This window comes from Lutjanus erythropterus, chromosome 19 (genome assembly GCF_056507025.1).
Source record: "Lutjanus erythropterus isolate fLutEry1 chromosome 19, fLutEry1.hap2, whole genome shotgun sequence".
Classification (NCBI taxonomy): Eukaryota; Metazoa; Chordata; class Actinopteri; order Lutjaniformes; family Lutjanidae; genus Lutjanus; species Lutjanus erythropterus.
In genome coordinates, this window is record NC_139335.1 from 2,687,921 (window position 1) to 2,703,617 (window position 15,697).

At 42.5% G+C, this 15,697-nt stretch overlaps 1 protein-coding gene and 1 long non-coding RNA gene across 2 annotated transcripts in view; one reads left to right on the plus strand and one right to left on the minus strand.

Annotated features, from left to right (window-relative positions):
• The window catches only part of shank1 (SH3 and multiple ankyrin repeat domains 1), a 115,764-nt gene that overhangs the window by 9,948 nt on the left and 90,119 nt on the right, over positions 1-15,697 (minus strand). The window contains exons 16-24 of the mRNA XM_084743455.1: positions 9,819-9,901; positions 9,573-9,697; positions 7,978-8,113; positions 7,772-7,852; positions 2,027-2,035; positions 1,687-1,713; positions 1,518-1,574; positions 1,198-1,313; positions 94-217 (exon numbers count right to left, since the gene is read on the minus strand). Of these exons, the coding sequence (XP_084599581.1) occupies positions 94-217; positions 1,198-1,313; positions 1,518-1,574; positions 1,687-1,713; positions 2,027-2,035; positions 7,772-7,852; positions 7,978-8,113; positions 9,573-9,697; positions 9,819-9,901 (758 nt within the window). The remainder of the gene's footprint in view (positions 1-93; positions 218-1,197; positions 1,314-1,517; positions 1,575-1,686; positions 1,714-2,026; positions 2,036-7,771; positions 7,853-7,977; positions 8,114-9,572; positions 9,698-9,818; positions 9,902-15,697) is intronic.
• LOC146309019 (uncharacterized) lies at positions 146-7,916 on the plus strand. The gene is made up of 3 exons (XR_014772389.1): positions 146-286; positions 484-570; positions 7,785-7,916. It is a non-coding gene; the product is annotated as an uncharacterized LOC146309019 (long non-coding RNA).

Consider the following 15,697-nt stretch of genomic DNA (forward strand, 5'->3'; position numbering starts at 1 on the left):
ACAGACAGGTCAGCACAGTGTAGACCTCTACTGGTCCAGAGGACGGACAGACAGGCGAATGGAGGGGCAGACAGAAAAAACAGACAGCCTCACCGATGGATTTCTGCCGCAGCATACCGTGCGGTGGGCCATGACCTGAGGTGTACTGGCCACGGTCATAGCCGAGGCCCAACCCCGATGACATCATCCCCATCCCGGACTGATCCCCGTAATTCTGCTGAAAGGGCAAAAAAAGGACACGTGAAAGACAGCGGAGAGAACCGTGAGACTCTAGTGTACAGTACAGGTGAGCTAAAATAATATGCTAAGTAAAGGATGATGTGCAGCGAAGACGTCATTATTGCAAAATAAACGCCAACAGCGTGGTGCAAGACCCTGACACGAGGCATGACGGGTTTATTTTGCATATCATATACAGCACCCATATACAAATTAAACATGTTACATGTTATAAATCTTTGGACTACATGTTCCGCTCCACAGGAGTAGCCGTCATCCATAGCTGATGGCAACACAACGAGACGGGCCACTGGCAAAAGAGGAAAAGGCACCAAGCCACAGACATGAGAGGTAACACCACATTTTAGTTGACACAAAATTTGGTGTATAGGCTACATATCTTTACAGTTGGAGAAAATAAAATAGCTGAGATGAGTTAAAATGTCAGGGCAGCATACTGCAATAGATTTGAGTTTTGAGCCCAATTCACATTCTTATGTTTTAAAATAAACATTAAAAAGTTTTGCTGACTTATAGTCTTTAGTTGAGATCTTCTTCTTTTAGCATTAATATTAGCCTATATTATGTACATTGCTATTAAGTAACCCAACACATTTCAGACTGCTTTTCAGGGTTCTTGTTTTTCAAAATGGCCAGCTACACTTATGAAACCTGCTCGTGAGAGTCGTCATTTTAACCAACAGACTCTGCGGTCATCAGCTAGAAATGAGAAGCTGCTTGTGTGGAGACAGGAAGTTTCAAAAATTACTGTGAATTTTGATGTTAAATTTGCCACCGTGCTCACTGTAAACTGCAGGGCAAGAATAAAAAGCTTGACAGGCATAGCAACAGTAACTAAGGAGGGCGGGGCTTAGCAAAGGGACAGTTTCATAGTAGACAGGCACTCTTCTCAACCTGTTGACCCAGTCAAGACGAGAACACAGTTAAGTATACTGTGGCGTGTTTCACAACACCCACCTCATTTCCATAGAAACTTCGCCCCCTGTCCCTTTTTGGCCCCTGTCCCCGTGTCCCCGGTGCCTCATTGGTGCTGATTGTCTGCTGAGCTGCTGCAAGAATTTCATCTAGTTTATCTGAGAGAAAAAAAGGGAGAGAAGGAGACAGAAGGAGAGACAGACAGAGAGGAGGAGAAAGAGACATACAGCAATGAAACAGAAAAATGGACAGCAACAAAATGAGGGAAACAGTGTGTGGAAAGGGACACACTTGATGGAGGTGGGTGAGAGAGAGGGGAAGAGATTCAGGAAACATCCACTGACAAACATGAGCTCTCTTACTCAAAGCCATCTGATAGACTGTCCTCTTCTTCTCTGCAACTTGGGAGGATTCGAATTCTAAAAGAGAAGAAACTCAAAATAAGCCCAATAATTGGCTGAGCGGCGAGTGCCAAGTCATTTTGGACAGACATAAATACAAAGCCTTAAGCGAGAGTGTACCAGAGCATACCTGATTTTTTTTTCCAAGGGGTAGCAGCTGGAAGGAGGACAAAAGGAGACTTAAGTTTTGGCAGGAGTGAAAGTGCGATAGCGTTGTTACAGTGAATACTAATCATATTCCCCAGAGCCTGACAAACTGAGTCACCTCGCCAGGCTTTTCGATCTTCGATGTAAAAGAATGTACATCACACCCACGCTTTAAGACAGCTGAAGTTTGCACGCTTATGTTACAGTAAATATTCTGCACACACATACAGCACACTGCTTGCTGTTACTCTCTCTAACACACTCAAAAAACACACACACACACACACACACAAATGTGGAATTAGTCTGAAGCTGAGTCCCACCTCGCTCCACTGTTAAATGGTTAAGATCCCGCCAGCGGTGAAGTGAGGACAAAAGGAGACAAAGAAAAGACAGAGTTAGTGGTTAAAGCAGTGAACAGTAAAGGGGCAAGTCCAGTAGGGAGCACAGAGGAGGAATAAAAGATGACCCTTTGGTGTTTGCATCCACTGGTGTGAGTGAGCTCGTGTGTGTGGACTGAATGGAGGTTATCTGCCGCACTTATACTCAAGCTGTTATATTTCATAATGTGTGGTTTATTGAGCTTAATCAAACAGAAATTAAATTTTAATGTCCAATGGTTAAACCAGGCATGAAAGAGTTTTGAACTTGTGCTCGTTTCATCTCTTATTTACAACTGCGCCGCACAAACGCCTTTCAAAAAAGTAAGCCACAGTTTTGCCGAAACACATGTCCAAACATATTCAAACGACACTTGAAATGAAGTGTCGGGAGCACAACAGTTTGTGGACGTAAAGTGCACTGCAGGATCATTTCCATTTTAATGTCCTTGTTATCTTGCAGCATGACTTCTAGGTGAACTGGGACACTGCACCAATCACAGAGGTGAGATAGTTTAATAGGCGTCACAGCTAAATGAATTCTAATGCATTAGAATAAGCATATGGCAGAGCCTGACATGGTTGCATCACACATTGTGCTCCTCTCACCTTGATCCAGACGGAGGCCAAAGAGGATCTAAGTTATGACTGCAAATTAAGCACTCACAGCTCAAGGAACATGGGATATTTACTGATACATGCACTTTATTTTGGATCAAACTGACCCTTTCATTAAAGTCTAGCCTAAAGTACCATATGTAGCCCTACAGACAGTGAGATTTTTGAGGCTGATAGTGATATTTAGGACTTAAAAGAATTGGCTAGCAGTATAGCAGCTGATAATAATTTTTAGGCACATAAGATTTTTAAAACAAATATTGTGACCTACCATCACCTGACTAATTCACAAATGTGCCTTAGCATTGAGGCTCGGTCTCACACACACACAGAAGTTCACAAAAGTTGAACTTGATGTGAAGGAGGACTCAAATTTGCAGCCGCTCCCCCACATCCATGTATGTGTGACCGGGCCTTTAGGCGTTATCATGGAAGCAAACGGATAGACCCACAACTGATCGGAGCAAAATGTGGGATGTAGTGTAGCTGGTCCCGTCAGAAGGGACCAGGAGGGAGGGACAGACGAATCTTCCAGAGCAAACGAAACACGAGCTTACAGATTCGTCTGGTTCCCAGGCTAATACTGAGTGGGACATTTAGCAATTCAAAAATGATCTTCTCTGGTGGGCAAACCACATATTGGTGATGCTGTCTCTATTAATTATGTCAAACCTAGTTTGGCATTTAAATTTTTTGTGACTTATTGACTGACATATACTGTACATCAATACATCAGCAAAAACCTAATATCCTGGCTGATTTAGAACTTTTTCAGATGTATATTGGGCACCGCGGAGTTCAGCACATTACTGTTATCATCGCAAATTTTATTTTGAAATCAGCGCTTAGATCTATTAATGCAATTATGGATCAGCACTGTCGCACACGAGTCAGAAACACAGCCTGTGATTGGTCAACAGACTTAACCCAAAGCATCTTGAGACTGCAAATGGGCAGCTGACATATGCTAACAACAACAACTACAGAAGACATTCATGTGTTGGATTTATCATTATGGATTTATTTTACCACATCACCATCACCGGAGCGGTGATTGTAAAGGTACAATGCTTGCGTTAGCATTAGCATTAGCTTAGCTTAATGTCAGCATTAGCTTAACATTAGCCTTTCCTGCTCAACTTATTTCAGGGCTAACCTCTTTCACTTATCTAGCAGTTGGAAAATAACACGAAACATTTCTCAGTCTTGAGAAGCTGCAGCTTTTACATGAACTGTACATTTACTGCCAGACTGACAATTTTCAGCTCCGCTGTGGGCGTCACTGTCACTCAGCCTGCCACTCACCCTCCCTCACTCGCATGCTGCACACACTCATTACACACTACTACACTATGCATATGATGGTACACTTCCATTTAGTTCAATAAAAAGGTAATTATTAAGGTAGCCGTGGTCCCACAGGAATATGTTTCTTTGTCACCACAGTCAGAAAAAATCCATACCACCACAGCCTTATATAAATAATCAACAATATAGACAGTTTTGCAAAATGTCAAATTGGTTAATTTGTTCATCAGTGTCTCAAAGTGAAGGTGGCATTTGTTTGATGTGTATCAACTGTGGCATCTTTAAGTTTGTTGGAGTGAAACTCTGTATATTGGGTTAATGCATCATGGCATACATACAGTGTTGTGGTAAGATAATAGTGTGTATAGTGGCAGCTAGTGGAGGTAGGGAGGTGGGTTGGGGGATCAGGAAACTGGAACCTGTGTTTCAGACTGGGTGCTCATGCTTTGTGCCAGTGAGGTGAGGTCACGCCACAGAGATAAGGCAGGTGAGGGGAGGACACGGGAGAGGAATAAAGCAAGGGGCTGATTTCTACACTCAGGAAATAAACTCAAGTCACATCTGGACTTAAACCAGCAGGGCAGGACTCATTATAGTTGCTGCTGTTTACCAGTTTGGACAAGTTTAAAGGGATAGTTCGGATTATTTCTTGTAAGACGTACTTATCCATAGTCAGTGTTATAGCTACAGTAAATGCAGTCCACGCACCTCCAGTTTAGAGAGGCAGAGAGGAGCACCAGCATGGAAGCTAAGCAATATACAGCTGTAGACAGGGTCAGCATTAGAAGGTATTTTGTACACTATATAAGTCAAGAATATTTTCACTGCTTTACCTTGCCGTCAGATTGTCTTTTCTGACGGGAAACTGCCATTAAATTAGCCAAATATCGCTCTCTCCAAATCAACCAAACTCCATAGGCAAAATCGATCATTTTACCTCGCAGAACACAGGAGTTTTGGTCTACTGCTGCCTCAATCTGTTAGTTTGCTTGTGTAATTGTGTGACATTTGTGAATCCGAACTATCCTGTTAAAATACTAAAGTCACACAATAACACAAACAAATTAAAAGATCGAGGTAGCGGTAGACCAGCAACTCTTGTGTTCTGCAAGGTAAAATTATTGATTTTGCCTATGGAGTTTGGTTGGTTTGGAGAGAGCAATATGTGACTTAAGTAACAGGAGTCTCCCGCTGGAAAAGGCTGTTTGACAGTAAGGTAAAGTGGTGAAAATATAGTGTAAGTACAGCCTACACTAAACTGATTGATTTTTTTTCCGGTGGACCCTTAGGCACTGACTTACCACAGCAGTGCATTGCTTAGCTTCCATACTGGTACTCCTCCTCTCCACTCCGGGGTGTGTCGACATGACGTTTGTTAATGTGTAAAACACTGACAATCAATATGTGCATCATACAACCCCACTGCAAACAATCCAAACTATCCCTTTAAGTCAAAAGAGAAAGTAATGAGACCAGCTGATGAAGCCCTGCAGATCCCCCTCTCCTCCAGCAGCTCCACATGTCATCAGCTTTCATACATCATCAGTCGCTCACTGGGCATGCTCAGAACCAGACGGCAGCCACAGCAAACACCATAAATGTTTAGCAGATAGGACCCAATCGCCAATAAAACACCGGCCAACGTTCTGATCTGCAAATGGGGGCGTTGACCCTCACCATGCACTCTCCTCCCACTATTTTGCCTCAAATAGAGATGGCATAAGCATAGCCACACATAATGCTGTTACCATAGCAACAGACCTGGAACAAAGTTGTTGTTTTTTTTTTTCTCAAAAATTACTCATCTCAATAATTTTATCCTGGGTGTGATTTCTTCCAAATGAATCAAAGACGTTTCCAAAAGGATAAGATATCATCAAATAAAACGGAATATTTTTCAACTTGCTCACTAACACATGAAGACCAGACACTTTACAATGATGTTTGTGGCACCCGGAAAACTCTTCTCAGGTGACGCCCATTCCCCTGCAGTGTTACCTTGGCAACAAATACTTGCTGAGTGTCTGTGTGTGTGCGTGTGTAGAGCAGAGGGGCTGGTAGACTGCTCTGTGGGCGGTGGGGTTAAAGCTGTGGGCGGGCCAGGGAGCAGTGGGGGGTGCAGGGGGGTAAGAGGCAAGAGAGGAGGGCAAGTGAGAGAGGGATCACAGGGTGGATGGCGACACTTTTTCTGGGTGGGGTTACCTGTAGTGGGGGTGCTGGAAGTGACAGTGTGGAACCTCTGAAAGAACAGTGAAATGCATTGAGACCGTCATCCACGGCGGTAGCCAATCTTCTTTTTTCTTTCCCTCCACTTTCTGTCACTGAGTAACTACGCTATCTCCCTCTCTACTTTCTTACTGTCTAAATTTAGCCCTAGCTCAACTCCCCTTCACACTTTGAGCATCTTTAGCAGCCCCCAACACTCTGGTTTCACACTGTTTCTATCATTCCCCATCACCTCAATCTATTTCTTCCAGTATTTCTTTTTCTGCTCCTCTTCAGCTTTAAAGGAACAGTAAACCTTAAAATCAAAAACACGTTTTTTTCTTCTGGCCTGTGGTGGTATTTATGCATCTAGACTGTTTTGGTGTGAGTTGCAGAGTTTTGGAGATGAATACAGTGGAACTAGATAGTGCGGTGGTCTGTGGTACATGTGAATCATGACCCTGCCTGCGTCTAAACCTTTAAATCCACCAACTCTTCTCAAAAAAAATACTGCGGGTATAAGTCGTGCCATTGGCTGCAGTACTGCAGCCAACGCTATCTTCATTTTCAGCGTCCCCAGTAAACAAGAAAAACCTCTGAGCTGCAACCTACAAGCTGAAAACAGCAAATTAGAGCCCAGAATGCTAATGGTACAAACCTAAACAAGCTAGCAGCTATTACCTTTGCAGTGGTGTAGGTTTTTAATGCCAGAGCTCACCTCCCAGTGTGCAAATGTTTTTGATTTTGCAGCAGCACGGTCGCTGCATCCTGGACTTTACACCGCACAAGACAGTTGTGATTGGTTTAATGAAATGCAAACAAGGCAGGGTATTTTTTGCCCTGTAGCAAAACCACAAAACCAAAGACTGTTGGGGTAAAAACAAAGCATGTTGTCCAATCACAATCATCTTGGGTGGTGCTAAGCCCTGGATGCAGCAACCACATCACTACAAAAGACGAGGTTCCACCTGCTAGCTTGTTTATGTTCGTACCTTTAGCGCCCTAGATGCTAATTTGCCATTTTCAGAGTGTAGGTTGCTAGCTCAGAGGTTGTTGTTGCTTCCTGAGGACTAAAGATGCCCAATGACAGGCTTATACCCACAGAGTACATCTTGTGAGTCAGACTACATAAACATTAATGGCATCCTTGGCGTAATCAGTATTGAGCAAGCTAGCATGGTGATAAAGTTGGCGGGTGTGGCTTGGTAGAAAAAAAATAGTTCCTACATGAAACTGCTCACAACAAGGTCTGTAGATAATCTTGAGTAACTGGGTTGTGATTTCTGCAAAGACAAACTGCATTCAAATGTATTTTTTGGCCACAAGCCAAGTTTCATTGAGTTCCATTATATTCAAGACAAAGCAAACATCTCTACAGCAGATATCTCCAAAACTCAGCAGCTCAAACCAAAACAATCTAGATGATACAAACAGCACTACGAGTTGATTTTGCAGCAAACTGTCCCTTTAAAGCATTTTCCTTGTTTGTCTCTTTCTTCATTCTTTGTAATTCTTCACTTTTTATTCCCCAGAAGTTTATCTAAGCGAGTTTCTTACCCATCTCCTCCAGTTCTGAAGTCATGGATTTGGATCGTAGGGCGATGGCCGGAGTGCTCAGCCTCTTACTCTGCTGAGGGACTGGAGGGGAGGGAACAGACAAAGGCAGCAACGGTCAGTCGGGCTGCTCAAGAGCAAAATTCAGTTACTGTGCCACCAGCATTCATCTACAGTGGCGCCCCAGGGTGCGGTGGAAAAACTCGTACTTTTCTTCCTCGTGCCCTCCTCCATGTCGGGGTTGCGGGTTACCATGACAACCTTGACCATGAGGCTGTTGCCGCCTTGCCGGATCATGTTGACGACCTGCCGGTGACCAACCTTCACCACATTCTGACCATTGACCTGGGACAGACACAGAGACAGAGAGGGACAAAGTGCATGTGTGTTTAATAACAAGGCTTATTGTCATTTTTACTCAGCATCATTTATGTCAATAAAGCAGATGGAAACTGAAAACTGAGGCTGACCCACTGTTATTTCTTATACTGTGACATAAAGTTTGGCTGATATTAAAGCCACTACAAGGAACTTTCATATTTTGTTGATTTTGGACAAAAGAGGTAGTGTTTCTACAGTAGAAACCACAAAATGTAATGCCAAAAATTAAATTATCTAAATAAAGATATCCTCTTGCTTCCTCTTAACTGGCTAACATACCACTCATTGTAACTCTGCCTTGGAAAATGTAAACACAGAACCAAAGCATTAAGAATAACCATGTATATGGTCTTGTTTGCTCATGTCGGTCATATTGAGGCCTCACTGTTAAACTGAAGCTGTTTCATAACCATTTAAAAACTTCTTGTAGTAGCTTTAATGTCCAAGAAGATTTAGAGGACTAGAGGACACACTAGATGACTGCATTACTTTATGGCTCTCTAGTTCTGTATAGGTTCAAAAACCTCTACAAAAAACATGCCAGTGCTTTCTTGACCTTTTGCTAAGCCCCTCCTCCAAACAGCAACTGTCTGTCAAGCTTTGCTTCTATGTACGTGAGGACAAGATGTTTATCTGCTCTAACATAAGCTGCAAACGTTAGCATGTGCAGCTAACTAACACTAGCTTGCATCCTGCAGTAAATTTTACCTCCAGCCAAACTTGTGTCAGACACCACTGCATTTGCCGAACTCACGGCTTATTCCCACCAGGAGCTGCATTAGGATTTGCTATGTGAAGGGTTGGAGGAGGAGGATGTGGGATGGTGCAGAATCAAAGTGGGCCGGTGATGATGCACCTCTCTCAGGTCTAAGCCAGGTTAGTTTAGTTCTTATCCTGGCTCTTTCCTTGGGCAATCCGCTTCACTAATCTAGTTCCTGCACTTCCTTTTCCCACGTTAATGACTGTATATCTATCATCTATCATATACATATACGACTAATGTTTGCAGGGATGTAGCTGTAGCTCAGTCTTTTAGCATGAACATTATATCATGCACACATATGTTAAGTAACTTTTAATATTTCAGACCATTTTACAGGATTCTCATTTTAAAATGTGTCAGATGGAAACATTAAGTAGTCAGCTGCAGATGGATCTCTCAGCCGACTCAAGGTGGTTAGCATTAGCATTAGCTTACATAAGCTAAACTTATGAAACGAGAGTCATCATCATTGTAGTTGACAAAATCCACAGTTGTAGGTCGCCAAGTGCTTCGACAATTACTCCCAATTTCAATTTCAAACTGCATATGTGCAGCTTGAGAATGGGAAGCATGACAGGCGTAGCAACAGTTACTAAGGAGGGCGGAACTTAGCAAAGGGTTAATTTCATATCATAAAGCAGTGGTAATTCATGGCAGTACTTCTATCAGGAAATCCCCCATCCTGAGACCGGCTCTCCAGGCGACGCCTCCCTCGTCCACTGACTCCAGGTACTGCAGGGCAGGGAAGGCCGGGGTGGGGGTGAACTCCTCGATAGGAGTCTGAGCTGCAGACATCATGAAAACATGTGAATTCATTAGCATTGCATGTCACATATGATTAGAACTACCTAAATTAATGAGCGTGATTGCAGGGCGGGATGCTTGTGTTAATTCCACATTCCCTACCTTTGGCCCCTCTCAGCACAAAGCCGAAGCCCTCGCTGTCTTTTTTCTGCAGAAGCACCGTCTTCTCCTTGATTATATAGTCACTAGCAGAGAAGACAGAGAGAGAAACACAGTTTGACATTAAAAAAAAAAAACAGAAGTCAAGGAGGTTGCGTGCTATACATCTTTGCATGCAGATGATTGGTGTCAAATTCGAAAATCCATAAAACTCAACATTTTACTTGCAGCTTTTCCCTTACCCAACTAAACCACACCTCTCCTGTGCTGTCTGCTTCCCGGTTCCTGTGTCCCCTTTTGATGACATCACCCCCAGCACTAGGTAGAAACTCTTTTCAACAGTGTATTGGATTAAAACTGGAGCCTGTGTGTGCACCTAAGTGTATACTTGTACATGCATGCTTATACTTATACAGACATTTTCTTTTTTATTATATTAACTCTGATGTTTTATCATATTCCTGCTGTATGTTTTTGACAGTGAGCCCAGAGCTGGTTTCTACCAGAACCTCAGTGAAGAAGAGATGCTATATACAGTACGATGGCGCTGCTTGTTGCCTCAGCAACAGCTAGAATTGGACGCAGGGAAACTTGCTCGGGTAGGTCCACACCAGAGCCAAGCCATAATGGTACACTAGTAGTCAGTGACAGCAGAGAACAGGCACTGTGTGCTCACAGGTGAAGCATGCTTTGAAGTATTCATGTTTTACTTGAGTCTTTCAATTTCATGCTTCTTTATATATTTACTCAGTTTGAACAACAGTCAGATGAAGATTTTACATAAACTATACAATGCACTTAAGATTAAACCAGTGGTTGAGTCATTTCCCCTCCAAACTGCTAAGATGAAAAAAGCAAATATTAGAGAAAAGTATAGTATGTAATTTTACAGAAATAAAAAACATTACTCAGTGTTTTTAACAGCTAGTGAAGGCAGATAATATTTTGAAGCCTAATCAGCAGCCACCAGGTTTTTTCTTGTTGTTGTGAAAGACTACGACACAACCTCTGACCCCTAAATTCAAATCCTGGCCAAATTATGGGACGTCCCTGATGCAGCATAAAAATAAAAGGCAAAAATAGCCGGTGGAGAACAGCAAATTTTGGACAATGCATTGTTGAAAGCCAAGTCGGACATTTGGGAGGAATTTGGTGTGATAAGAGGTTGTGAGAATAACGCTGTCAGTGGCTTTACTGCTTGTAAAAAGTGCCAGAAAGTATTATTTGATAGTCGCGAGCTAGGAAACTGAGGAACTGAGGAAAGTGAGCTGAGGAAACACATCGACAGGTGCTGTGCAAGTTGACAGATAACTTTTCCAACAACAAAACTGACACGTGAATGACGGTCTACGTGTATTGAATCACAGGTCAGGTCAGGGGACTGGATCAGGGCTGGTGTGGGTGCAGGTTTGCGAAAACTGGACCCATTCAGGACTCTGTCAGCAGGCTGAGAACCACTGAATTTAACTAGTTAAAAGCCATGTTTCCACCTCAGGAACTTAACCCAGGGACTAGGAACCTTTGGAGGAGCCCAGATATCAGGATCTAAATTAAGTTCCAGAAACATTATTTCATCCCCCTGCTCAGGGAGTAGTACTTTCTGCGGCTGCAAACCAGTTTGTTTTTTATTCATTGTGCTTTGGCAGACCGTGGCGTTACAGAAGAAAGAATACGACAGATGGATCAACAACCCGCCATCATTGTTTTATAATCACGTGAAAAATGACATGTAAAAAAACAGCAAACTAATTTCCTTTCTTTGCAGCTCTGTGGACTTTGAAAAGTTGTTCCTGGGACTAAAAGTTCTGGGTACTTAGAGTGGAAACAAGGCTTAATTGTACATAATGTAGTAAAAGTATCTCCACCTCAAGCAGCTACAACTGGATCTGTCTGGACCCCCAGACCAACGACAATCTGTTACACCCCTGATGGACGACTATCAGAACAGCGTTGTGTGTAAAATGTGGAGGAATACCTCCCCAATCAAGACCAAGAATATGACTTACATGATCAATAACTATCGATATCGACCGATATGAAACTTATCATGACAGGTTTTTCAGCTGTATTGCTGACTGACCTCTGCTACTTTTAAAAATAAATACATAGCTACTAAAATGCACTTGTCCTAGTCCATTACATTCTCAAAAAAGATGTTAAAAATGTACATTCCTCTCGAGGCTTATCCCGTCCTGACACATCATGCACACGGATGCTCGGCTGCGTCAGTTAAAACACTTTGGTTAAGGGCTGCTGGCCTCTGGCAGCCTCTTGTCTTCTTATGAATGGACACACCGTCCAAACAGTCATTCAGTCAGTCAGTGAGTCAGAGGTATATATACCGTGTCAGCTGTAACATACTGTAACCACATGCTGATAATCCCATCGTGCACCAAAATAGTCCCAGCCCACTCCATCTGTTCATCCCTCTCTCTTTCTCTCTTCGCTGGCTTTTCTTCTTTTTACATTTTTCCGTCCTAATAGCCCCGACTACTCCATACCTCTCTGTACTGGCTTCCTTCCCTTGTTCTCCAAACTTCTACTCATTTTTTTCTAATCACATTTCCCCCTAATGATCTTTTTCATTCAGCCTATTGAGTGCATGATGCTCTCCACAGGCTGCGAGAGCCTCTCTGTCTCTGCCAAGGCTCTGTCTCTTTGTTATTCTTGTCCTCTTCTGTTCATCTCTGCTGCCCAGCCCAAGAGGGACCGAGTGAATAAATGAGCACATACTGTACATTCAAACACATTTCCACAAATCTTAAGGTAGCGCTAAGTAGTGGGAGTAGGTTACTACTGGGATTTAGGTACAAAGTAATGCAAACACATCTTGAATTCCCCCTGCAGCTGTTAGCCTGCCCCTGTGCCTGCAGGCAACACATGCAACAAGTCGCTTCATGGAAATTCAGCACGTGTGCTGACAGCAAACATATCAGTCCAGGAAACTTTACCATCAGCAGCAGATCGTATGTTTGTTTCCCTGCGGACGTTGTTGTAGTTCTGCCCAGTCTAAATATAATACATTACTGCTGCAACATGAAGTCTCCTAGATTTATGCAACCTTTATTTGAGGGACTGCAAAATTAAATGCTTCAAAAACAACATTCAAAGAACTATTACATCCATTGCTAAACTCTGAAGTAATGCACACAAACGGTGCCTCTTACGTGCCATGTAACCGGTTATATTAACTCATCTGATCAAAAGTTTGAGGACGACTGCATAGATACACTCAGAGCCTTTCACACAGCCAACAATGACTGAGAACAAAGTGACACTCGCAAAGCCAAGTCATTCACCATGTGAACAAATAATTATGGCAACTCTTCTACACAGTGTCTCTCTCACAAAGAGCTGGTCATTGGAAGATGTGTCAGATCTGAACAGTCATGTGTATATTGTACTATGTATGGTGCAGCAGCCGGTAGCCCCTTCAAACTGCTTCTTTTCTCCTTTTTTCTCTCTCCTGAAACATGCATCACGTATGACAAAAATACTCTTGAAGACACTGGAAAATGAAGCGTGCCGTTTGGATTAAAGTGCGGCGGACCCAGAGAGGATCCATGCAACATGCAGTCAGATCAGCTGGACGTACCACCGTGGACACCTCAGGAGGAGAAGAGGTGAGCAGCCTCTGTGAACTCAAATCCACTACAGTCTTCTAACCATGCAATATAGGGTCTTATGTACATAATAGTAGCATATAAAAAGTATTAGAAATCTGATTATTCAAAATATTGTCATCTGTTTTTGTACACTTTCTAGTGTCAGGTTTGAATTGGGTGTGATTGTGCTCAGAGTTTTATTACGACAATTACACAATTAATTCCACAATCCAATCATAAAATATCCATGTCAGTTGCTTTGTGGGTGCAACAAAACTTATTTTCTCCCACTGCTGCAGACAAACACAAACAGTGATTTAACCTGGTCAACAATTAGAACATTTTTCCTGCATTACTTTGCTGTTAGACAGTTTTTACTGATGGCGAACTGAAGCCGCCAACTGTGCTCTCTTCACAGTCACAAATGTTCATTTTCATTTTGCCTCACAGGGCACTGGAATTGCTGGTTTACCGCCGCCTCAATCTGCATCAAGTAACATTAGTTTGGATCCAAACCAAAGTGTTAAAACATTGAAGTCACATCAAAGTCAAACAATATACAAACTAACAAATACAAACTCCTGCAACTTCCATGTCCTGCGAGGTTTAAAAGTCTCTGTCCATGGAGACGGCGGCTTCAGTTTTTTAGGTGGTCCTTTGTTCAGGTGCTAAAATAGGCATCCACAGCGGTCCACACACAGTAGGATATGACTTAGCTTCCATGTTGGGACTCCTGAGGCAGCTGTCAATCAAACGTGAGCCGACACATCCACACACTCTTGAAAAATGGCCTAAACAGCAAAATGAGCTCTTTTCTAACCTATTAAGGAACATTTATTTTCATTCAGATCTTTGTGGATGCTTCATGAGAAACTAAACTTTGATATCATATTTGCATCTTTGCTATTTCAATCCAAGTCTTCAGTGGTTTTGGTCTTGGATAACATTCAATCAGGAAAATGAAAGAGAAACCAGAGAACTGTTGTGCCCAGAGACCTGCTCCACCACAACATCCTGGATCAGGCTCCAAACTCACAGGACACAACATGCAAGACTGCAGTAAGAGAAGCGGAGGAGGACTCTGTGCTTTTATGTTGATGATGCTTGATGTGCAGTCAAGGTCCATGGACAATGTTTCCAAGATGCTGAACTTTTTATGTGAAGATGTCAGATTATCATCCCAGTTTTGTTGCTGCTGTTTCAACATTGATGAAAATTCAAAAATTGCACAACAGAATTATTTTCTGTCTAAACGTGCATATGCACATATGTAAATAACTGCACACACTGCTTTATTATGTGTGTGTACAGTATATGTATAAATTGTATCCTGTTATATTCTAAATATAATCATCTGTATATATGTTGTATCATGTGTGTTGCATTAAGGAACTACAGCGGTGTCTGTGTGGTTGTGTGTCCACTCAGGGTTGCATACATAGCAGTCATGCCTTGAATCCCATCCAACCGGCACTTACAACTAACTCAGGCTTTGCTGTCGTCAAGGATATCATCATCTTTAAGTGTCATTAGCTGTGTCCCAGTTCAGTGGCTGGAAGTCTGAATTCCTAGTCCCAGTGCTCCTCCAAGTGCAGCAGAGAAATGCAGCCTACATTTGCCTGCAACCAGTGTGTCCTCAGAGGTCCTCGTTGTCTCCAAATCCACTGTCTTCTGGTCAGCTGTTTAATAGAGCATTAAGGCGATCTTTTGCAATTTTGAAGCCGAGAAATAGTAAGAATTAGACAGAAGATTTGTCTATGTTTTCAATTGAACAGAGATCTTCGTCAGCCATTGTCCAATCACATAAACACAAATACATTCATCACTCAGGTGGTTGTGATTTGCTTGACTGAGAGTCTAATTGGTCCAGTTTGAGAGAAGATTCTCGCTTTCTGATGGTGAGTTCCAGATGAAGACCTCTGTTAGATCGAAACACTACTAAAGAAAAACTGCTGGGACCTCTTAGCAGACCCACAGTGTTTGGATCTTTTGTCTGATTCTTGCCTTAAGTTTGCTTTTTGATCCAGCACCTGCAGAAGTATATCTGGACACACGTACCCTGTCACCCCGGTGATACCGTTGCTGAGTCTAAAGGGTCTTTGTCTATAACTAGTGGTAAGTTATGTTTAAAAAAATATATAAAAACAATATGGAGGCATAACGCAATAAACAGCAGCAACAGGTTATTTTTCTCTCTCACATGTCAAAAACAGATGATACACAACTTCACAAAGGCTAGAAGGCTTTTAAATCACAATGTTATGGTCATTGTCATGG